Source organism: Lycorma delicatula, chromosome 1 (assembly GCF_047948215.1).
Source record: "Lycorma delicatula isolate Av1 chromosome 1, ASM4794821v1, whole genome shotgun sequence".
NCBI lineage: Eukaryota > Metazoa > Arthropoda > Insecta > Hemiptera > Fulgoridae > Lycorma > Lycorma delicatula.
In genome coordinates this window covers 32,527,391-32,552,749 of record NC_134455.1, presented here as the reverse complement: position 1 = coordinate 32,552,749, position 25,359 = coordinate 32,527,391, and the positions used below count along the sequence as shown (strand labels likewise).

Genomic DNA, 25,359 nt, shown 5'->3' with positions numbered 1-25,359 from the left:
AAAAATGGTAGAAAAAACTGCTGATTGTAAAGAAAAGAAATTCATGTACTCAATCAGTGTTTGCTAAAAATTTAATTACAGAGGTGAGTATTTAATTACACAATGATTTTATTTTATAAAATAATTATTTTATTTTTATAAAATTCTGTTATATTCTATTAACTTATATAGACAGGCAGAAACAAGTTAACCCACCGGGTTGGTCTAGTGGTGAACGCGTCTTCCCAAATCAGCTGATTTGGAAGGCGAGAGTTCCAGCGTTCAAGTCCTAGTAAAGCCGGTTATTTTTACACGGATTTGAATACTAGATCGTGGATACCGGTGTTCTTTGGTGGTTGGGTTTCAATTAACCATACATCTCAGGAATGGTCGAACTGAGAATGTACAGGACTACACTTCATTTACACTCATACATATCATCCTCATTCATCCTCTGAAGTATTATCTAAAAGGTAGTTACCGGAGGCTAAACAGGAAAAGAAAGAAAGAAGAAGGCAGGGACAAGTTGTAACATGTTCGAGCTTGCCAATCAGCTGCTAGAGCCGCTAGAGTGAGGTTGTGTTTATCGTGTCTGTCGTGCAACATGGATTTTGAACAACGCATTACCATTAAGTTTTGTTTTAAGTTGAAAAGAATGCTAAAGAAGCTCACGAAATGTTAGAATCGGTGTACGGCGATAATGCGGTAACTTTGAAGACTGTGTACAAGTGGTATGACCGATTTAAAAACGGAAATGAGTCTGTTGAAGACGAGCAGCATGCGGGACGTCCAGTAACCTCAAAAACAGTTGAAAATGTGCAAAAAGTGGAAACAATGGTTCGTTCAAACAGGTGAATGACTATTCTGGAGCTATCGGAAGACCTTAACATCTTGTACAGATCCATTCAAAGCATTTTAACTAATGAATTGCAAATGAGACGAATGCAAAATTTGTTCCCAGACTTTTGAGTGATGAACAAAAGGAAAATCATGTGTTAATTTGCATGGAGTTGAAGAGTCGTCTTCATGCAGATCCGGACATCATGGCCAAAATTGTAACTGGAGATGAAATTCGGGTCTATGGCTATGACCCTGAGACCAAAATGCAGAGTTCCCAATGGAAAACCAGTTCATCTCCTTGCCCTAAAAAGGCAAGTCAGTCAAAATCCAACATCAAGGTCATGCTCGTTGTTTTTTTCGATAGTGAGGGCATAATGCGCGATCAGAGATCGTTCCAAGGAGAACTGTAAACTCTGAATTTTATAAGGGTGTACTGCAAACATTTGCTTAACGACGTACGAAGAAAGCGACCAGAAAAATGGACCGATGGCTTCCTTCTTTACCACGACAACAAGCCGTGTCACACCTCGCTTCTCATTCGCGAGTTTTTGGCCGAAAAAAGTGTTCCTGTCTGTCCACATCCGCCATACTCACAGGATTTAGCACCATGCGACTTTTGGCTCTTCCCAAAAATTAAAACTGTGCTTAAAGGAAAACGTTTTGACACCATTGCTGACATTGAGAGGGCCACGACCGAGCAGCTGAAAGCCCTTCTGAAAGACGCCTTCCAGAAATGCCTCCAGTCATGGAGTCAACGTTAAGTGCATTGCTAGCCAAGGATAGTACTTTGTAGGAGATTAAATCGAATTCTATGTAACCTTATTACTTTTTTTAATAAAAAATTATTCACCGTATTTTTTAAATACATATATATATATTTTTTTAAATAGTATTATAATACTAAAAATATTTTATTAAAATTATTAATAGTTAAAAGTGGTAGTATAAAATACTATATGCAAATAGTAAAAAAAAAAATATATATATATAATAATCTGATTCACAGGTACATGTTCAGTCAATAGAACAATCTTCAAATCTTCAACTGAAACAAAAAAAAAATAATAATTTATTAGTTTTATTTCTTTCTTTTTTTTTGTTGTACAATCATTAATTTTTATGTTAACTCAAATCTTTGGTGTCGACCGACATTATGAAAAAAAATATTTTCAACATAACATATCATGAATTTATGTATATATAATTTTAATCTGATGCTGTGAAACACAATAACTCTTGTATCAATAGTTTTTATATAATTATCAATTTGCTGAGAAAAAGGGAAATTTTTTCCCTTTCCCTAATAGTAAATATTCATAATTTACTATTATGAATACTAAACAATCAAGACAGAAAATATAAATGGTTTAATTAATACCAAATATTACAGTAATTTTCTTTTATGCATTACATTAATATCATCAAAAAACTATTAAAAACACATCATAATTTAAAAAATATTTCATTAAGTAACAACTGTCAGAGATAAAACCTCCTCTATTTACAGCTAGCAGTTCTTACCATTTTACTGGGTTCCATTAGAAATTGGACAAGACCAGTTAAATTGGAAACTACTGTACTGATCAGCGGTTAAAATTACATAATTATTATTATATTTTATTAAAAGCTAACAATAAATTCTATAACTGTAACTCTTCCATGATTATGGATGATATCAAAAAGATTTATGGATAAAATATAGGAATTATATGGTACAAGTGTCTGTTATTGGCTTATCTGGCTGGAGCTTATGTCAATAGTGAATTATTCGCCAATAACCTTGGAATCACCTATGGATATATATTACACTCTCTCATACTGTAATCTTTATTCTTAATTGTTTGTAACTACTCACAATGACGTATCAATATACACTGTCATGCATGGCTTTCATCATTCATATAAGAGCTGTCCAAATTGCATAATAATCTGCTTCGATTATTATTTGAATGCTGTGTAGCACTACTTATCACTTCCATCCATCTAAAAAATAAAAAATTGTGGAAAATATTATAACGACTTATTTTATTTTAAATCGCATAATATAAAAACTAACATTTTATAATGTAAATATACTTCTATACTGTAATCTCCTTCCACACGCCTAACAGAAATATATCTATAGAAACAAACACAGTCACTCGGTATAAGAAAACTCATTTGTCTATGCGTAATAATGATTGGCTCGATGAGAAGATTATAAGATAAATTATTTTTAACAAGATGATATTAGATATAAATTTTAATAACAAACTAAAGGCCAGCTTTTAACTACCAGGAATGTTAGTCATTAATCAAAATGTGTTATGCTTTAACAGAATCCTGAAACAGTGTAGCAAGCAAGCAAGAGTCGCTGATCTATCAAATCCCAATAAAGAAGCAGTTGTCCGCTTAACTATTAGAATTTCCAACAAATGAAGCTGCAGCTGCAGCTGACATTTATCCAAGAAATACTCTACATGCCATTTCACCTAGCTGGATCAGAGAAAATCCAGTGTTGATCATCATCCTCACACTGACTTCCCGTTCCGTATTCTTCATCCTTTTCTCCTTGAATAGATATGATGGAAATTAGGCCAACCACTATTCTGGTTTTATCTGAGACATCCTTTTCCCAGCCATATGAGCAGCTAATTTCTTACTGGGGCTAATCGGGAATGATATATTGATAACTCAACCTGAAAGATGATTGTCTTCTTCATTTTCTAGACAGGGGTTGCAAGTAGCTAATTAAAAGTATCTCACGAGCCTTCAATTCATCCTGAAATGTAATATTATCTCCCTAAGGAAGAAGAGATGAAGAATAAAAAAGCAGGATATACGCTAAGGGAACAATCTGCCCATAATAATCTGACACAGTGTGATTCTATGATGGAATTAATGTCAGATAAAAGAGGCCTTCAAGACTGCAAATGAATGGTTCTTTACCATATAAACTGGGATTTAATATCATAAAAATTGTAACGATGTTGTTACAAGCTGTTTAAGTCAATGCAAGTAATCTATTAATAAATCATAAAATCAAAACATTACAAATGTTCATACACAGCAGCATTTAGGGATAAATTTAGATTAAAAAATTAACATTTTAATCTCTTTTATAAGCGGTTTCCACCAGAAAGCTGAATTCATTTGGAAAATTTATTAGGGTTGTATACAAGTAATCGGTATTAAATCTCTTTAGTCTATAGAAACTGTACAGTGGCTTTTATGAACTGATACTATATGGTAAATAAATGCATGCCAACGGCTAAATATTATAAGTTATAATAGAATTTTATTTGACTGCACATTTGCGATGATACATATCATCACAAATTATCTGAAGATGAATATTGTTGATAATACTATGTATTCATTATATTAGTCTATACAAAATTTGTATTTAACATGTTACACAACTTTTCTTACTTAATTTTGGTGTTGATTTCAAATACGCTATTGAAACTATTACCATGTAAAGGGTTTACGTAAATCATAAATACGTAAAAATCTTTTTTAATCGACTCATTTTGATCAACTACTGATAACAATTAACAATATTTTTACTTTTAAACAATATGCATATGTGCTTAATAAAGAAAAAATAAATAAATATATGCACTGTATCAAGAGAAGACATGTACAAACATGTCTGTATGATGGCATCATGCAGACATCTGTTGTTACCTATTACAAAGCTTAAAATCTTGTCAGTATAGCCAAATATTACTTTCACTTGTAAATGAAGTGTAGTCTTGGTCAACTTGAGACCGTACAAGACTACACTTCATTTACACTTACACATGTCATCCTCTGAAGTAATACCTTATGGTGGTTCTGGAGGCTAAATAGAAAAAGAAAAAAAACTTCACTTGTCTATACTGTGTGTTGTGTTTCATAGAGTAACTAGTGTCTCGCTATATTTTAATCAATTTTTTATAATACAAAATGTTTTTTCATTTGTATTAGCTACAACATGACTTTTGCAAAAGCGTGTGGATGTTCAAATCATCCAATTTTTGTTATGTCCATGGTAAATTTACAAAAAATCTGAAAGAAAGACTATTTCTGAATCGATAAAAACAGTTCATAAATTTGATTTTGATTGTGCACTCAGGGATCCAAGATAAAATATTGGCAGCTCATGTTATTTGCATATCGTGCTCGGTAACTCTAACTGAATGGTTAAAGGAAAAACGATGAGCTATGCAGTTTGCCGTACCGATGGTTTGGTGTGAACCTAAGGACCACTTTACCGACTGCTACTTCTGTACGACAAATATATTTAGATTTTCATTGAAAAATATTAAGTTAATGAAATATGCGCATATATCCTCGGCTCTAAAGCTAGTACCAAATGGAGAGGAGTTACCTGTACCTGTATCCGATATGGCAAGATGAACAATCTGAAAATGAAACAGAGGATGTTGAAGAATTTCTTCCTGTACCTGATGAGAAATTTTCTCATTTAATTCAACAACATGAACTTAATGATTTAAAGTCATCAAAACAGCAAGCTGAACTTTAGGTCTAGACTGCAAGTTTTGAATTGAGATGATGTTTGTTATCATAAAAGATTAAATATAATTTCATAAATCAAGTCTTGAATCGGTTAAACAGTATTAATTTTTTAAAAAAATACTGGACGTAATATTTTTGTCAGGAAGTATTGGTTTTTTAAAATTTTATTGTGGGATATACCAAATAGAAATCCTATTAATGCTCCTACTAGATCCATTCCTCTGATTCTACTTCTGTTATTGCAAAACATTTCAGGTGTGCATCTCGTATTGAACTAAGAGATTTAGCAATAACAAGCCATTAGGATAGGAAAAATCGGACGGTTGGGTACAAAGCTGGAGCTATTACCACCGGGTAATGGAAAATTAGAGAAGAAAACTTATTTAAAGCGATTTTAATAATGAACTTATAAACAGAAAAATACAATTTTAGATTTTATATGTAGATATGTATAAAAAGATAGTATACATCCTTTATACCTACCGACTAAACGTGTATTCACTTTCTGCCCTGAAGAAAAATACACAATTTTTAAATTGTAATTTGAATACATAATCCTTATGTATCCCATCTTTTTCAGTCGGGGTAGATATCGAATAACCGAGCAACGGTAGACTGGCTAATGGTGAATCATCCTGTAACAATTTACACGTGTTTAAAAACTTATAACTCACTAAGGTGAATAAACGTACAAATAGCTTTACAAACAAGTTATTCCGCTGTATTATTTTATATAATTTATATCAAAACCAATTCCTCCCCTAAATATAAACAAGATAATAATACTTAAAAATATTTGTAATTTTTAAGAATCATTTCATTTTCAACCCTAAAATTAATCTACTGTATACATCATAAAAAAGATCCTTTTAAAAGTTTTAAAAAATAAACCGATCAAATGAAAAATAGCTTTATTACAACTTTTTATTTTGCGTTCTGTTTTAGGATTTCAACTTATTCGAAGAAAAACTGTAAGAATTTGGTATTCAAAATTACACATAAAAAAGTATTGTTTTACAACTGTTTCTAGAATAATAGAATTTTAAGATTCCGTTACCTTTTCTTAACCGGCTTTGCCCTCAGCAGATTTTTTATTTCAAATATTCCATAGAATTTTTTAATGTTAGTAACTAATTATGCAATATTTACAGCTCAACTGCAAAAAGATCAAAATTCTTAGTAAAACATTTGGGTCTGATATACTTTTGATCAAATAACTTTTAACCGTAACAATTATTCAGTATTAAAAATAAAATTAAGAAAAAAAAATCAAAATTCTTAGTAAAGAATTTTGAATTCCAGTGACTGACTCAAGAGTCCCTCTTGACCAAATGATCATTTTAACACCAAAATCATACTTATTTAGAGTATAATTTTTAAAAAATAAAAATTTTAGAAAAACATTAGAGTACTACTTGAAACTCTTGATTGGCAGCAACCTGCATATAACATTTTTAATAACAGCCACAACTAGAAAGACATAAAGATCATAAATAATAAAACATTCAAAAATTTTGAAATTGGACCCAATGGAACCTTTTTTTTAAGAAAATTTCCCATTATGTCTACCTTAAAACTAGATGCAGTTGGATTTTCAATCTTGAGAATTAGTTTAAAGAATTGAAATTTTATATCCAGGTTTAAAAATTTACTTAAGTAAGTTTAATAAGTCGGTTCAATTTGGTGCAATGTTATTCAATAAAAAAAATGATAATTAAAAAAAAAGGTATACTGAGCTTCTTGTCCGATAAGTTCAAAAATCATACCAAGATTGAGATGTGTATATTTGCTATAAAAAAATCAAATATTTAATGTAATTCTGAATCCCATTTATCTGCCTGCTCGACAGCTACCTCATGTAACATTTTTAATAACAGCCAGCAACTTGAAAAACAGATAAAGTATCTATCAGAAATTATAGAAAATCCAAAAACTTTTTAAAATTTCTAAATTGGGACAATGGGATTCCTTTTTTTTAAGTAAAATTTCCTATGTTATCTACATTAATATTAAATATGTTTGAATTTTCAGTCTTCAAAATTAAATTAAACAAAAAATGATATATTAAATGCAATCCATTCAATCGATTTCTTTTTAGGGTTTAAAAGCTTATCAGAGTAATTATTTACTTTAATAATTTGGTCCAATATGTTGCAATGTTACATAAAAAGACTATATATATATATATATATATGTGTAATGTATTATTTTATATAAAAAGACTATATATATATATATATATATATGTGTAATGTATTATTTTATATTTATAAGACTGTACATATGAACGGTGTTTATAATCAACACCCAGTAAAAACTAATCAAGATAAACTGATGAAAATTTGTATACATTTTACAGTGTAAGAGCACTTTAAGAAAGGATTTTTTGAATTACAAGTTTAAAGCGTTTAAGTGGAACAACAATGAATTTATTACTTTTTTTATTTCTTACTAACAAATAAACATGACAACTTTAGTTTTGGTATGTGTAAAATTCATGTGAATATCTAAAAGCCAATTTCTAGATTTTTTTAAATTCAACCTTGAAAGGTATGAGAAAAATAAAAAAATTTGAACGATTGAAAATTTTTCCCACTTCCAATTATACCAAACGCACATTTAGTAAATTTAGGCTTGAAAATATTTTTTGGATAAATATAAAAATACCATTTTCGGTATTGTTTGATTGAATTCCAATTTTTTAAGGGGTGCAATGGTGTATGACATTGTGGCTCAACCAACACAGTCATCGTCACTATTACTGTATGTGCAACAAGACTGACTGCAACTCCTTCCAGTTATTTGATTAAAATTAAAAAAAAAATTGACCACGACATGAAACACAAGTAACCATATAGCATGGGTGACCAAGAAGTAATAATTACTCGGTCAGTGGCATCCTTATCCTCGGTACAGGACAAGGATGCTCTATATATATATATATATCCTTTTAAAGCTATTTTTAAAGCATTTATTTTAAGCCAGTTCGGGGAGATTAATCAAAATACTGGCCAACACATGCACATACATTTTTATGAAAATTTCTATAACTTTTTTTTTTAATAAATTAATAATTTTTTTAATAAATATTTTTTTCTTTAAATTAATCATGTTATTTTGAACATTAGTTTTTAAGTGTAACATTATGGATTGATGAGATTTTGAAAAAAGTGATTAATAAATAAAAATGTTCCAAAGATAGCTTACTAAGTATTTGTGTGAGTTTTCACAGCAATAAAAATTCCGATATCTAATATACTAGCACAATCCACTATACAAATTCTAATAATAAAATTATATTATACATTACAGATTTTATTTGATTCTCTACCTTTTCAGTATACTTCAGCCATTAACCAAAAATAAAAACATATGAACAAAATAATATAAGTATTGAAAATACAAATACAGGGTAAACAGGATTCGTTTTTAGTCCTGTGAAAAAAAAACCATATAAACATTGTCAGAACTTTGTTTTTGACAAAGAATCCCTTATTTTCCTGTTTCTTCTTAATCCTTTTTTTGTAGTTGTACAAAATAAAAGGCAAATTTTTTGTATAAACTGAAAATATAAATTAACTACCTGTACTTGTTATTCAGTAATAAAAATTGTTATTACATAATTATTACGATAATAATAATTTTTATCACGTTACATATCATAATATTTTTTACTTTCAGAATAATGAATTTTCTGGAAATGGGAAGTACATTGGGGCATACTGTGCTAGTTTAAATTCTTACGGTATGACTTGTGTTATGGGACAATTTTTATTCAACAAGGTAAGAATAAATTTTACAGACATAACAGCTATAAATATAAAATTTAGTTATTTTCTCAATTCCTGGCTATACATTTATAAAAAAAAAATCTTTGACCTATAAATTTTCAATAAATTACGTTACAGGTAGTACTACTGTTTGTTAATAATGGAACTTATTTTGAATTGTAATTTGATTATTTTAGTTACAAGTGAAAGACAGGTAAGGTAATGTTTAGTTCATTGTTGTTATAAGCTGTACATTATACTACGTTACCAAAAGAAAAAGTGGTTCTGTTAAACAAAATGCATCCTTCTTACATTTTTAGGAAATTACATGCTTAATTCCTCCAAAATCTCTCTAATAATATGTCGGGTTAATAGTAAATATATTTAAGTACGGGAAAGTCTTTAAGGCTGATCTCTTTTAATGATACATACAGGGTGAACTATGAACTTATCTTGTGAATGAAATAATAGGTTGTCTTTGTATAAAAAATTTATCGATCTTGTCCACAGTTTAAAGAATATTAAATTACTTTTATAAAAATAATTATTTTGAATTTAAAAGTTGCACACTACCATGCTGTTCACTCAAGTACTTTAATTTTATTAAAAAGAAAGAAACAAAATAACTCGAGACAATAATTAAGGCAATATTAATAATTTTAAATTTCAAAGAATGGCAACAGGATTTTGTGATAAACTTCTTAAGGATGCATTTTAAAAAAGCTTTCCATAATAACAATCAAAACGATTAAAACTTGAAACCACTAACAGAGAGGAAATATTTTTCAGAAGGTTTTTTTTTAAATAATAAATAAAAAACGTAAGAATATCACAGAACATTCAGCTATAGTTAATCTAGAAGAAACAAAAGTGTGCCTTCCGATTAGTTATAAATAACAAACTACTTGATGGAAAAACTTTAATTTATATATCGCATTAAACTTTCTTTTTTTCTGTTTTACTCTTCTAACTTATTTTTTGTAAGTACGTGAAATTTTGTAGCAAGTGCTAAGAATCTTGGGTGTTGGTTAAGAAATTGTACTGTCACTTCACAGTGCTATTCAGCAGACAAGTATTTATTGTACTCAATCACGATGAAGAAATTCAGGTACAGCAAACCGCTAGATATTTGTACTTAGGCTTAAGTACAAAATGTGTACTCCATTTTACATTTAAGTGAAGCAACTATACTCCTGTTTACAGGCAGCCAAGATCATCAGCAGCTTAATGAACATTCTTATTATTAATTCACTGTTCTTTTTTCATCTGTTATTTGTAATTATGAAAATATTAACTTATTATAATAGTCTTATAAAAACACAAGGTTCTAATAATTCTATTCATTTGGTGATCTCCATGAGCGGTAATGTCTCGACTTTTCATTCGGGTATTCTGGGTTTGAATTGTGGAAAGGCATCGCATTTTTCATAAGCTAAAAAATTTGATTTTCATATTCCCACGTACAAAGTGTCTGCGGTGAATTAATCAAGCAAAATAAAACAAATCAGTACATAGTAATACATTTTATAATTAATGATGAGAAGGGATATGGTACTCCCCAGATAAAAAAAGGAACTTCCCGAGCATTTGTCTGATAAGATAAGATAGAAAGAGATATGATTAAAATACATATTAATTATGTAAAATATGGTCACATAAAATAATCTTAAGGTAAATACATGAAGATAAAAAAAATATATAACCAAGTAATTCACAATTCAGTAGGCATTAATTAAATTTGTGTACATAATTTAAGTAACAGTTGAATTGGATACAGGAGATTCAGAACTTTTTAAAAATTGTATAATTAGTATAATTTTAAAAAAATCATAGAATTGGTTTTGTAGAATAAAATCTTTTAAGTGTATTTTAAATAAATTTGGAAGAAAACTTTTTAAATAGTTTCATAATTTCTTAAAAATAGCAACAGAAGCATAATAAAGCTCTTTCTTGTAGGACAATGTATTGTGTGGAGTTACATTAAAACATTTTTGTTGACTGCATGGTGGGTGAATTCAGATGTTTCCACACAAGAGTTTGCCGTTTGGATTTGGGCTCGAAATGGTGTATCCACATTTCATCAAAGGTTATTATATGATCTAGAAATTGATTACCTTCTGCTTCAAACTATTCTTTGAGCTCAAGACAAATGCAAATAACACGTTTTACAATAATTCAGCACATCATGAATGATTGAATGTGCAGATCCAACACTCATATTACACAAACTAGCAATTTGAGAAATTTTGACTCGCCTGTCTTCGTGAATAAGATCATTTGTACAATTTTGCATTGCAATAGTCGATACTTATACTGGTCTTCTAGAGCGATGGAGATCAGTCATACTTGTTTTACCCAAATTAAATTGTTCTACCCACTTATACACATTATTGCGGTTTAAATACTTTCAACCGTACAGTTTCAACATTCTTGAGTAAATTTTCGCCGGTTTCACATCTTCTGATAGCAAAAATCTTATCACTGAATGTTGCTCTTCCAGCGTACATGTTTCAAGCAGAGCTGACATTCTGAAATCAACAAAAACAGATATGTTAAGATTAAATATGTTCCCATGATTGCCAACTTGACCCTCAAAAAGTTTCATTGTCATCGAATGAACTGTTTTTTCTCTACATCAATTTGTCTCGTTAATTATTGAATGTCCCTCATTAATTCTTTCAGTCATCTGATTCAATAAACCTAGCAAGATATCTAAAGCCGATTAAAGTTCTGTGGAGAGTTGTCTACTCCTAAAATACATTTTCCCATATATTTCTAGACGTATTATATTTTAGTACCATTTGGGATATGAGCTGGCCATTTTGGGAATATTTTCACCGTGTAAATATTCTCACTTAGATCATCCTGTCTGTCAAGTATTTTGAAGTAGAATGAATCTGAAACCGATTCCACTGGAAAATGGCATAACAGAGAGTAAAAGGATAATAAAGAACATTTCACTTCAACGGGTCATTAAATAATATATTTTAATAGTCTCTATCAAAATATGATTCTTTCTGCTTATAAAACTAAGATTACATTTCATTAAAACATCTCCCATTACAAATTCTTCTATCATCTGAATGATGAAATGTAAATCTTTATTACTGCTGTGAAAAGATTTAGCATAGTTATGGTTTATATTTTGAGAATTCTCCTCCAGATTTTATAAATTTTGCAGGCTTTCTTACTCTCAAACCTACATAATGTGATCCTCTACATATAATTCATGATTATCCATTTTGGTTGCATCATTAATAACTTGGCAATACATGAATGTCGGATGATTATTGTAAATATTTCTTAATACCAGAACAATCAATTATAGAAAAACAGGTTATCTATTCTCATTATTACATCTATGTAATCTAGAAATGCCTGATTATTGACTTAAATTATATTTTGCTACCTTTATCTTACGCTATAGAGCATGAGTTCCTGATGATTCAGTTTGTATCATGTTATCGATTATAAATAAATTATTAACTATAAAATTTGATTTTTATAAAGAAAATATATTTGATATTTATATTGCAATTAAGGTAATAAATTATAATCAGGAGATATGTTGAAATTTTTTTTTTTGGAAGTGTTGTAACCTGATGTGAATGAGAAATAAATTAAACTGTAAATTTATACAATTAAACTCAGATTTGAATTATATTGTATTAATGTTAAGATCATCTGTTTTTAATTTCAATTAATTACATATCATTAGAAAAGAATTAAAATTATTTTAATTATGACTTTTTTAACCTGAAATTGTACGATAGAGTGAAGATTTATAGAAAGCAGTTTGTTCGTGTTCATGGGAGAATAAACCATTATAGTTCAAACAGGGTATAAGAATATTATCAATTGGCACACAAAAGCCATTGAAATTAGAACCAGCTAGCTTACATATAATCGATTTAGGATTTTTATTACATTGTCATCTTGAAGTGACAATGTACTTTTTACACATGTTTTCTTATAAAAAGATGAAATTTCACTACCTGTTTACAATTAGAAAGGTATAATTTTAACCAAATGTAAGCAGTTCCTCTAATAAGATGGCAAAAAATTATAATCTTTTCACTAACTACAGAATTTAAAATACTTTCTAACAACTGGGAAATTGTAGTTTTTTCCTAATCAGGCTGAAAGTTTGTTTGACAATATGTGATGAATTGATCGGCTACAAAAATATACAATTTATGATAGTACCTTCTTATGCAATTATAAGTTGTAAGCACATAGTTTAAAAACAATTTAAGAGGTGTTACATAAAAAAAGAAATTGTCAAGGTCTGTAAAATATATTACATGAATATAAGCTCAATGGATTTCATTTATACATTAATTACAATCAAGTTAGGATTTTTAATTAATTTATTTAATAATTTTAACTCATTTTGACTCACCGAATAAGTGCTCCACAGGAGTTTCTTGTCTTGGCATTTTAATATTTTTAAACTTCTTACTATAGTCGAAATAGACTTGTTTGAACCATTCAATTGCAGTGTCCATGTTATAACAGGCGCTTGAAATCATTTCCAGTAGGAAAATTCATGTTGCAGGATGTTCATTTATGTTTGTTGCATCATTTAGCTTTACACTTACAGACTGGTCAGTCTGACATTAGTCAGTGACCTGTTCACATTTTTACAGAGTGTCTCAAATTTCATTCTGTGTTTGGAAGTGTTTATTAAATAAATAAGTTTTACTTAGTAATATTATAATTGCAAATCTTAAAATCAGTTAAATTTTTACATTATTTTCAAGTAATTTCACACAAAACAATGAAAGAATAATGTTCCATAGGAATTTATGTGAGTGAAGAATAAGAAACATTGTGTAGAACAGTGCCAACAGAACTTATTAAAATTTGTGAATTTAGTGATGAAAAACAACTAATATTTTTATGTGTTAATTCAGATGTCACTAGTGCTTATAAATATCACCTGTATAGACAGTTCTGTTGTGATCCTTAGAGAACTCAAAAAAACAGTTAAGGAAAACTTTGACATATAACATTAGAGACAATTCTTAAAGAACACATTTTTCCAAATTTAAATTTAGTTCCTGCAAAGTATCTTCGTGTAGTTTTAAAAGTATTTTTTCTAAGCAGAACAAAGAACTATATGAATGTGAATCCCGGCTTCGTTTTAGCCGGGAAGCAAACATTTCTGACAGTTTTTTGGATAACTTTAAATTTCGTATGAGATCGTTGAATGGTAAATTTTCTTGAATGGTAAATGAGGCTCTGATGAACTGTTTTGTTCAATAATTGTGTCCACAATTTGTTTCTCTTTCTTCCTTAGTTCAATCATACTCTGAGCTCTCTTCGTCTAATGTCACATATTCAGGCAACTGTTCAGTGTGGAACTGGTCTCATTGCAGATTACAAGTTAGAGTACACCACTGTATGTTTTGATTTTGATGTAATCCCTTTAATGTTTGTTAAGCAGAAATAACAGTCAGAAGAGTGATCTTTGGGTTTCCCGCAAATCATAGTCCCCCAAACTTTACACCCAAAATAAAGTTCATAATACTTTATTACTAATGGAGTAAGGTTTTGCCTTTGGGACTTGAGCGTCACTTCAATAGATACATAACAAAAATTGTTACGATGATTTAAACAAACTGTACGCATTTTGTAACTAACGACTAATTAAAAGAAATAAAGTTGTAAAATATGTAATACACAATAATTCAGACACACAAAGCATTCACAAGGACGTGTTTAGTGGTTCACTACTATCTCACAACTTGCATCGTTCTGATGAATATATGCCCATGTCTACACATGTCTGAACCTGCACAACAATAGCAACGCTACCTATAGAGTTAGCTCATTTGATTCCATCATATTTATAATACTCTAGGAGCTTTTACTGGACAATGGAAAAATGCCTGAAAAAATGTTTTAAAATAATTCTAAAAAATTAAAATAACAAAAAATCTGTAGGTGATGCAGAAATTCCGAATACATTTGAAAATAGGATAAAAAAAACTGCATTAAGTATACCTGTTGGTAATCGTGAGACAAAAATCTTGGACCATATCTAAAATAATATTAGAGTTCAATATATCTGAGTGTTTGGTAAGACTTACTAGAGAATTAGTTAATGAACACAGCATTCTACTGAGGTAAAAGATATAAAACAGGAATTAGTATCAACACAATTAAAAAAATTGTTATTTATGAAGATGACAAAATAGCAGGCTATGTCCTAATAAAAAGGACTGTATTAGCACGTGTGATGGTGTCAAAGTGCATAAGTAAAAGTGCCTTGTTCTGATAAACTTAAATGAATTGTATGTCTCGTTTAAAAGTGTAAACCATGAGGAAAAATTGGAAGATCAATGTGCTGCAAACTCTGTCCAAAATGATATATCTTGGCTGGTTCATCTGGTACTCATACAGTTTGTGTCTGTCACCAGAACATCAAACTCATGATTGACGGTCCCAAACTTAATTTTGATTACAAGGACTTAATAGACATCTTTGTTTGTGACAAGGAAAACTACAGCTGTATGATGAATGTGTGCACCAAATGTCAAGGTAAGCAGGCAGTGTTTGACATGCTCAACTTTTCCGAAGAGTATGATGTGTTGCTAGATAAAATAATGTACAAACAGTGGGTAACAGCTGATAGGGCAGAGATGATTACTGTTCTTCAGACCAAAGATGAGTTTTCGAATCATTAGTGGAAAAATTGGAAAAGCTGAAAACTTACCATTTCATGTCAAAATCTCAAGCTCAATTTATCAACAAAAAAAAAAAAATCATAACTAGCTGAAGAAAAATGTTTGGTGTTGGCAGACTTCACAGAAAACCTTTCATTCTTGTTCAAGATGAGATACAAAGCTTCCACTGGGTCAACAGCCAAGTCATAGTTCAACCCTTTTGTGTTCTATTTCAAGGAAAATAATGTATTAAAACACAAAAGTGTTAGTATTTTAAGTTATCACTTGAAGCAAGATGCACTAACATTTTATTGCTTTCAAAAACTTTTAACAGACCATATCAACGAAGTACATCAGAACATTAAAAAACTCATCTGTTTTATTGATGGTGCTTCAAGTCAGTATAAAAGTAAAAAGAATTTTGCTTATTTGTACAGTCAAAAAAAAGACTTTGACCTTGAAATCGAATGGCACTTCTTTGGATCATCCCATGGGAAAAATACCTGGAATGGTGTGGAAGGAACAACAAAAAGAGGTGGCAAAGGCCACGTTGATGAAATGTATTCATTTTGTAGTCACAAGCTGAAAAACAAAGTATTTTTTGATTAAATCAGATGAGATAACTAAGATTCAGAAACTCTAAAAAACTGTTTTGACTGCTGTGAAAGAGTTGTTGGTACTAGATGCTACCAAACGTACGTTACTGTGTCAGAAGGCATTGTAAGATGTTACTTTACTTCAGATTCCAAGGAATATGAAGACCATCCTGTGTCAAGTATTGTATCACTTTCACTTAAGGAAAAAGACTCTATTTCTTTTGTGTATGATGATCAGTGGTGGGTAGGAGCAATGGTAGATATTAGCTTCGAAAATGATGATGCGCAGGTTCATTTTTTACACCCAGCTGGACCATCATCATCATCATCACTTCAAAAATCTCAACAAGACAAAGTTTGGGTACCGATCTGCAAAGTCCTGAGAACATGAACTAACCACTTGAACTAACTACAGTGATGGGTCGTTCTCACATAAGTTTAAGAGAATTATCAGAAGAGATATCACAGCTGTTGGTTAACCACACTAAATAATGAACTTTCATTGCCACAAAATCTGGCTATTTAATTGAAGAATAATTAAAATTCCAATTTATTTTTTCTTCTATAGTGTTTACAAAAATAAACTAACATAAAAATAAAAATGAATTCTTGAAAAAAGATGTAGGCTACTCATTGAAATCTCAGTTTGGGTAAGTTTTACAAGCACGTTTGAATCAAAATTGTTATGTTACTGGTATTGGTTAAGTTATTAAATTACTTCAATCTATCATTAATAATTTTAAAAAGAACTATTTTTAAAATACTGAAAGCGTCAACATCATCAACATAGGGGCTAAATATAAAAAAAAATATAAAAAAATGTGAAGTGCAAAGAAGACATGAAACCCCCTTATTTAGTGAGTCAAAATGGTATCACTTTTAACAGGTTTTTAATTATTATTAAGAGGTTATAACTTTTTTATTAGTAAAATACACAAGAAAAGTTTTTATTTGCCATAAACATCTACAAAAACACTGCAAGTTGTACAAATATGGGATTTTTATCACCAGACCCATCAGATGTTATTAGAAGCCAAAATTTAAATTTAAAAAAAAAATTTAATTTTGGCTTGATAAAGTATGTAAATCATTAAAATCAGATAAGTATGAGCTACCAGAAAAATCAATGTCGGTCAGTGCCTCAAATACTTTGGTTTTTCCAGATAGGTCTAACCTATCAAGAGTTCTAAGGTTCAAATCCTAATAAAGGTAGTTTTATAAGGATTTGAGAACTAAATCGTGGATATCTGTGTGGTTTGGTGGTTGGGTTTTAATTAACCACACATCTCAGGAATGGTGGACTCGAGACTGTACAAGAGTACACTTCATTTACAATCATGCATATCATCCTCTGAAATTTAATAACTGTCTAACTGTGGTTCTACTTTGATTCTCAAACTTAACCTCATTATTTTTATCTTCGAAAACGTCTGGTAAATTCACATTACTAAATCTAGGTGTTACCTCACTTTGACTATTACAGTGTCTTAATACTCTCAAAGTTTACTTACCGAAACAGAAGTTGTTTCGCAAATCTAATTATAGTCACTGTCTACCGGTCATTTCAAAATTTGTATTAATTAGCTCATCCAAAATATCATCACTTAAATGTTTACGATTATCAAAAAAATTAATAAAAGATGATCATATTTTTTCACAAAATAAACACCTTTTAGTTCAAATAAGATGGTAAATTCAATCACGTACCACAAAACTAACCTCACTTTTACAAAACATTAACAACATTGTAGCAGTTGCTGCATACTGATTCTTATTTACTACGTACCGTTTGTCTGTTACACAATATTACAATTTTAGAAGTAGAATGCCGAAAGTTGTTTAAATGATGTATAATATTTTTTTAACTATTAGAATTTTTTGTACAATTGTTTTTATAAAAGTACAAAATGTAAGACAAGCTCCAAAAGGTGATATTATCCTTCAGATTGGAATATATTTAACTATAATAAATAATCTTAGTGCAAATTTAAATAATTCATCAACATAACTAACCACTGTGCCAAATAACCTCAAATAACAAAATAACCATCAAACACAGTAACAGAACCTAAAAAATTAATACCAAAAGTCGACTTTCGCGGAATCCCGCATCATCAGTCGGTACAAAATTACAAATTTTTCCTAATTTACTACAAGCTAAAATAGAAATTTACAAAATATAAACCCTTATAACCACAAAACTTGAAACAAATTTAAAACATCAGGCCTACATTTGTAAATACTGTAACCAACTGCTACAACCAACTATGTCCTTAAATCATCTTCAAAAACTATCTGTTGATTAATCATTTCGTACTTTTGTTTAAATTTATAAATACAATATTTTTCAAGTATACCCATTGTATTACTGTTGTTGCAAATTTCCAACATTTCTAAATGGTTTTTATAATCAGTAATACTATACCTACACAATAAATGGTCGGCAGTAATAAACATACCTCTCCGTTTGTGTAAGGATTGTAATGTTCCATAAATCTCTTTTTAAAAGATGTTAGTTTTACCAATAAAATTTTATCACATTCATTACATTTAATTTTAAATATTCTTATCAAATCCTCTCCATCACTTTAATTACAGTGGTCAACAAAATTTAATTTTTTGTTTGTTAAATGAGAGCAAGAGGCTGATTCTTATAGTATTTTTTTAATGCTAATTTCACATACGTAAGATTTTTTTCTATCGGGCTCAGTTTTTTGTAACTGAAATTTCTTTTGAAACAAAAAATGTATGATGAACGTAATATGACAATACATTACATGCATTTTGTACTCACTTAATATCTACTTCTTTTGGATTTTCTGCTGTAATTTGCTGTAGGTAGATCCCTCTTTTGATTCCAGTAATAATGAGCTAACATTTTTGGGTTCCAATTTCCCTGTTGTTGTGTTTCCATTGTAGATATGTCCCGGTGAAAGCGTTCTCAGTGTTCATCACCGATGGCGCTGACATTTTTAGGGGAAAAAATCCAAATGTGAATGTAAGAAATGGATTTTGAGTAACATGTTACACCAAAGTTCTTTGTAGTTTTGAAGGAGTTCACTCACAAGTTCTCTGTAGTTACTGGCTTTCTGGTTTCCAAGGAAGTTGTTTACCACATTTTGAAATGATTTTCATGCAGCATCCTACAAGTCATTCAAACATCGGATCACTCATAACTTTTGTTATTAGTGGTCCGATTAGTGGAAGAAATTGTTAAGAGCAAGGGAAGAATAAAAAATTAAGAGAAGACGATAAATATAAAGAGGAAAAAACATTAAGACCAAAGAAAGAATAAAAACATTAAGAGAATATGATAATTATAAAGAGGAAGAAATTGTTAAGACCAAGAAAAGAATAAAAAGATTAAGACAGGATGATGATTATAAAGACAGAGAAAATTCGAAAACTAGAGAACATGTACACAAATTAAGATCAAAACCAAATACAAATAAACGAAACGATGATAAACCCCGAATTAGGGAGAACATTGTCCAATAATATCAGAGGAGTAATGAACTTTTTGCAGTTTATTAAGGATCGTGCATGTATGGATTAGTGTATATGTTGTTCTTGTGAGGGTCTATTTTTCAGTTACTCTGTAGTTAACGTTAATGTTTATAAAATTAAACAGAAATATAACTCCCCTCTCAGAAAAGAAATATAACTTCACTAATAAAAATGTCATATGAACTGTATTTTGGATGTAAATTAAGTGATCAGGACCAATCTTGGGCTCCTCAGATTTGCTGCGCTTCTTGTGTAATATTGTTGACTGATTGGCCAAATGGATTTCATCATGTACCGTTTACAATTCCAGTGGTTTGGAGAGAACTAAAGGATCACACCATAGACTGTTATGTTTATGAAATAAAGATATCTGGAATAACAGCTAAAATTAGATGTACTGTTTAATATCCTGATATTCCCTCTGCCATGCGGTCATAGCCAAGAGCTTTCAATTTCAGAAACATGGAACTTAGATGAAGATGAAAATGTTGAATCTTGTGTTGACTTATCAGGCGATGAAGAAAGAGATCCAAAATTTTTAGAAAACAGATTTACTGAATCCCATTTAATTAATCAGTCAGAATTAAATGATCTGGTTCGTGATTTAAATTTAACAAATAATCAAGCAAGAATACCACCAAGACCAATATCACCAAGACTGAAAGGATGACATTTTTTACAACCAAACACTAAAATAAGTGATTTCTATGAGAATCAGAATTTGAACATTTCCTTTCTTAGTATGAAAACTTAGTATACTGTAATGATATGGATTCTTTACTGGAAGCTTTGGAACATATGCACCATCCTGACAAATGGCGACTTTTTATTGACTCATCAAAGCTTAGTTTGAAAACTGTTCTACTTCATATTAGAAATAAATACCCATCAATACCATTAGCATGCTGTTCACATGGAGTCTTATGAAAATATGAAACTTGTATGAGCAAGATTCAAACAAATATTTATGGCATATTTGTAGAGATCTGGAAGCAATTGTGCTTTTACTTGTACTGCAACTTGGATACACTAAGTTCTGTTGCTTTTTGTGTGAGTGGGATAGCAGGGATAATAGGAAAAACCATTATATAAAAGAGCAGTGTCAAAGAGAGAGGCACTAACTGCAGGAGAGAAGAATGTTGTTAGGCAGGCATTAGTAAAACCAGAAAAGTTTTATCTTCCAACACCACACATTATGTTCAGAGACACCATTTTGACCAATTCTCTCTCTCTTCCTCTGTTTGTGTGTGTGCAAGTCCTCTCTCTCTCTCGCTGTGTGTGTGTGTATGCCTCTCTCTCTCTCTCTCTATCTGTGTGTGTGTGTCTTTCTCTGTCTTCTCTTAATATCCTTGTCGAATCTCGAACACACGATATTATTTACTCCCAATAAGATTAGGATCTCCTATTCTGGTTCCGCTATATCATTTACGATTAGTTTAAAACAATATTATAAAAAATCTTTCGTGTTCTTATATTTCTGTTGAATCACACAAAAGATCTCATTTCCTTCAGAAGAATAGAAAAAAGCAATCAAGGCTTGTAGACAAAACTAGCGGTGGTGCTGCTCCAAAACAAATTTTTCTAGCCAAAAAAATGATTTAAACAAATTTACTGCTGAAGCATTTTCTCACACCCATCTGCGATTATTATACCTCCATTATCTACCTTTACTTGTATTGAAACTTTATACTCCCTTGATTTCGAAATCAGTTGATTTTCGATGTCGATATAACCACTAGTCTATCCCGGTGGTGTAAATGGATGAAAATGAGTTCAACAAATTTACTACTAATATATTTTCTCAAATCAATCTATGGTTATTATCGCTCAATTATCGATTGACGGTTTTAAGCACAATGTGCTTAAAAACCGTTTTGATGAAGAATGGCGACCAAAGCAATGTTTGACTAGGTATCTGGTGCGTTATTTCTCGGCCACACTGGTCTGCCAACCATACAGTGGAATTTTTTTCTATGTAAGTTGTGATATTACAATAGTTTAGTTAGGCACAACTGTCGACACTAGCACCACTATTCAACTGACTAGATACCTGGTGCGTTAAATCTCGCGGCTACACCAGTCTGCCGACAATACAAGTGAAACTTGATCTAAGCAACTTCTGAAATTACAATACTTTAGCTAGGCCCGACTTCTGACGCCACTACTGCTACTCACCCCGACGGGGAGTCTTATTCTTTAAGACTTTGGGGATTGGCGTCCCCACGGGCCTAGCCTCTGCAGCTATTCTTCTTACTATACAGTGAGCTGCAGAACACTTTACATTATACACATATACTACACCAAGAACACTACATAAATTACAACATACACACTCACACAATTACACAACAACATCCTACACTGATATTTCTTACATTAACACTCGGTGGTGTTGCGACATCTTACGAAACGCAACCGTAACCCAAGGTGGGAACAAATCGTGCCGATGGGTGAATGGCTCTACGTAGTGAGTCTTGAACGATGTCCTCTGGGCACCAGGGCGAACCCAGTTGTACTTAGCTCTAGCTCCAGTACGCGTGCGCTCTGCTGGAGTGGTCCATTTTTCGCCGGTACTCGTTGGACCAAAATTTCAGTTCCAACAACAAACACAATGATGGTTGGTGGTCCATCTGAAAAAACCACCAAATTAAGTCTTGCGAAGAGACCTCGATCAGCTTCGTCTGACGAGGATAAAAGTCCTACTGAAGAGAATTTCTTAGAATCTAAATATAAAAATATTAGATTCATTGTTCTCAGAAATAGTCAGGAAGGTGGCTCCCTTCAAAAGGTTTCACCTTTCTTAATTAACAAAACCATAACAGGTGCAAGTGGCTCCCCAAAGAATATCAGGAAATTACGCGACGGATCGATTCTGGTTGAAACATTCAACGATGAACAGAGTCGATCTATCTTACGTCTCCGTAATATGGGTGGTATAAATATAAGTGCAGAATGCCACAAAACGTTAAATACGAGCCGGGGTGTAATTTTTTGTAGAGACCTTCTAGATATAGATATCTCGGAAATAGTTGATGAGCTTTGCCACCAAGATGTTGTCGAAGTGAAATGTATAATGAAACGGCAGAACGGAACAGAAGAACCGACACCGTCTCTTATATTAACATTCAATCTCCCTGTTCCACCAGAGAAGATTAAAGTGGGTTACCTCTCGGTTCGGGTACGACCATTCATACCCAACCCACGGCGATGTTTTAGATGCCAAGGTTTTGGTCATACTACAACATCTTGTACAAAAACCGAGATCTCTGCTCGATGTGCTAAAGAAGGTCACAATGACACTAACTGCGAAGAAAGTGAAAAATGCGCAAACTGCAGTGGTCCACATACAGCCCGCTCCCGAGATTGCCCAACTTTTAAAGAAGAAAAGGCAATTCTCAAAATCTGTACGGAGCAAAAACTATCTTTTCCGGCTGCACGTAGAGAATATAAAAAGATAAACAATTCACGGAACCTGGTTAAACCAGACGTATCTTTTGCCACCGCTACATCTAAACAAATTCCTACAAATGCTAATAATCAGCAGTGCGGATCCTGCAATGAGCTTAAAAAACTTGTTCAGATGCTATCTGATCAAGTAGCTTCACTTACAGCCACTATCTCAGAGCTGACAAAAATGAATAAAAAGTCCTCCGTCGCAGCTAGTGAATCATCAAACAGTATGATACACACGAAAGTTCCTATTCCCAAAGTCGTACCGCCACGAATAGCGACTATCACAGCTGGCAGTAAGCCACCTAATAAGCTCCCCATAAAGGGAACCCACATAACTACCTCTTCTGGGATGTCAACTACAGCATCCCATTCAAATAAATCTCCTCCACCATCACCTCATATACTGGAGGATATGGTTGAAGAACCACCCGACACTAGGGCATCGGAGTTCTTTAAAATAAAAAATACAAAAAAGAAAAACCGAATCACGTACAACTAATTTTTATATAATTTCCGAAATTTATTTTTTTATTTATTTTTTACACTTATGAACATTATTCAATGGAATGTTAGAGGTATTCGATCCCGCACTGAGGATATTAGAGTACTAGCGCACACACATGATCCACTAATCATGTGTTTCCAAGAAACTCACCTTCTACAACATGACCGAATTACACTTAGAGGATACTTCTGCGAGAGATACGACTGCCTAGTAGACAGTAGGGAGAGTGGTGGAGTAGCGATTTTCATGAAGAATGGGGTGTCAGCTACAAGAATTCAACTAACCACTGTCATTCCTGCTATTGCAGTAAAGGTCTCTACTCCCTTCAAATTGCATATCTGCAATCTGTATCTCTCACCGAACACTGAGTTCAGTGCTTTAGATGTCTCAAATCTCTTCACACAAATACCATCTCCATCGTTAATAGTAGGAGACTTCAATGCCCATCATATTTCCTGGGGCTCAACCTTCTGCTCCGCTCGAGGAAATATGATAAACAGATTGAGACAAGATTTTGACCTTTGCCTACTGAATAATGGATCACACACATTCATGTCCTTATCAACTGGTACTGTATCTAACCTTGATCTTTCCATATGCTCACCGAATGTACTCCCTCATTTTAATTGGTCGGTTTGTGATGACTTTCACGGCAGTGATCATAGACCAATTATTATTGGTTTCGGTGTAGACTGCGAGATTAAAAGAAGGCCACGGAGATGGATTGTTGAAAAGGCAGATTGGAACGGATACCATAAAGCATTCCAATCTCAGTATGACGATGGAGCGAACATCCTCGACCAATATTCTTGTTTTACGTCCATGATACTTGAGAATGCCAACAGATATATCCCACAAACATCGGGTAATCCTAGACGTCCTTTCGTTCCATGGTGGAACGATGGTTGCAAAAATGCTATTAGGAATCGACGGCAGGCACTACGTAAATTTAATTGTAGGCCAACAACAGAACATCTAAATTTATACCGCAGGGCTAGAGCGGTGTGCCGTCGAGTATTCTTGGACGCTAAGAGGAATTCATGGACGAAATACAGTGCGTATTAATAGTGCGTGAGCACTATCTCACGCACTACTTCCACGTCTACTGTATGGAAGAAAATTCGTGCAATCTTCGGATCACCGAAACAATCTATTCTTGGTCTTATTGATGAAGGAGAACTCCTTTCATCATCCTCGGAAGTGGCAAATAGTCTAGCAAAATCTTTCCGCTAGGTGTCTCTCACCTCATCATATAATAACGATTTTCAACGGTACAAGATACAAATAGAAGTATTATCGTTAAACATTGGTGATTCGGTTGGTGAATTAATTCGTATTTAAAGAATTGTTGCATGCACTTAAAAATTCACGGGACACTTCCCCTGGACCGGACAACATTCGCCTTTCCATGCTTTCACACCTTCCTAATTCGGCACTACAACAACTTTTGAATATTTTCAACGGTTTATTCTCCGAACAAGTCTAACCACCCGGCTGGTCTGAAGCATTTATTATACCAGTACTAAAACCTGGTA

At 31.8% G+C, this 25,359-nt stretch overlaps 1 protein-coding gene across 11 annotated transcripts in view; it reads right to left on the bottom strand.

The window, feature by feature from the left end:
- Window positions 1-1,667: 1,667 nt before the first annotated feature.
- Window positions 1,668-25,359, bottom strand: part of LOC142318074 (FERM, ARHGEF and pleckstrin domain-containing protein 2-like) — a 77,655-nt gene continuing 53,963 nt past the window's right edge. For 4 of the 11 annotated variants that reach the window (XR_012754811.1, XR_012754810.1, XR_012754813.1 and 1 more), the window contains 3 exons: window positions 5,806-5,957; window positions 2,675-2,802; window positions 1,668-1,864 (listed from right to left, as the gene is read on the bottom strand). Coding sequence is in view for 5 of the 11 variants with exons in the window: in XM_075354599.1 (XP_075210714.1) it covers window positions 2,697-2,802; window positions 5,806-5,957; window positions 11,510-11,599 (348 nt within the window). In the remaining 6 variants the exon portion in view is untranslated. The other 7 variants (XM_075354596.1, XM_075354597.1, XM_075354598.1 and 4 more) reach the window with 5 other exon arrangements.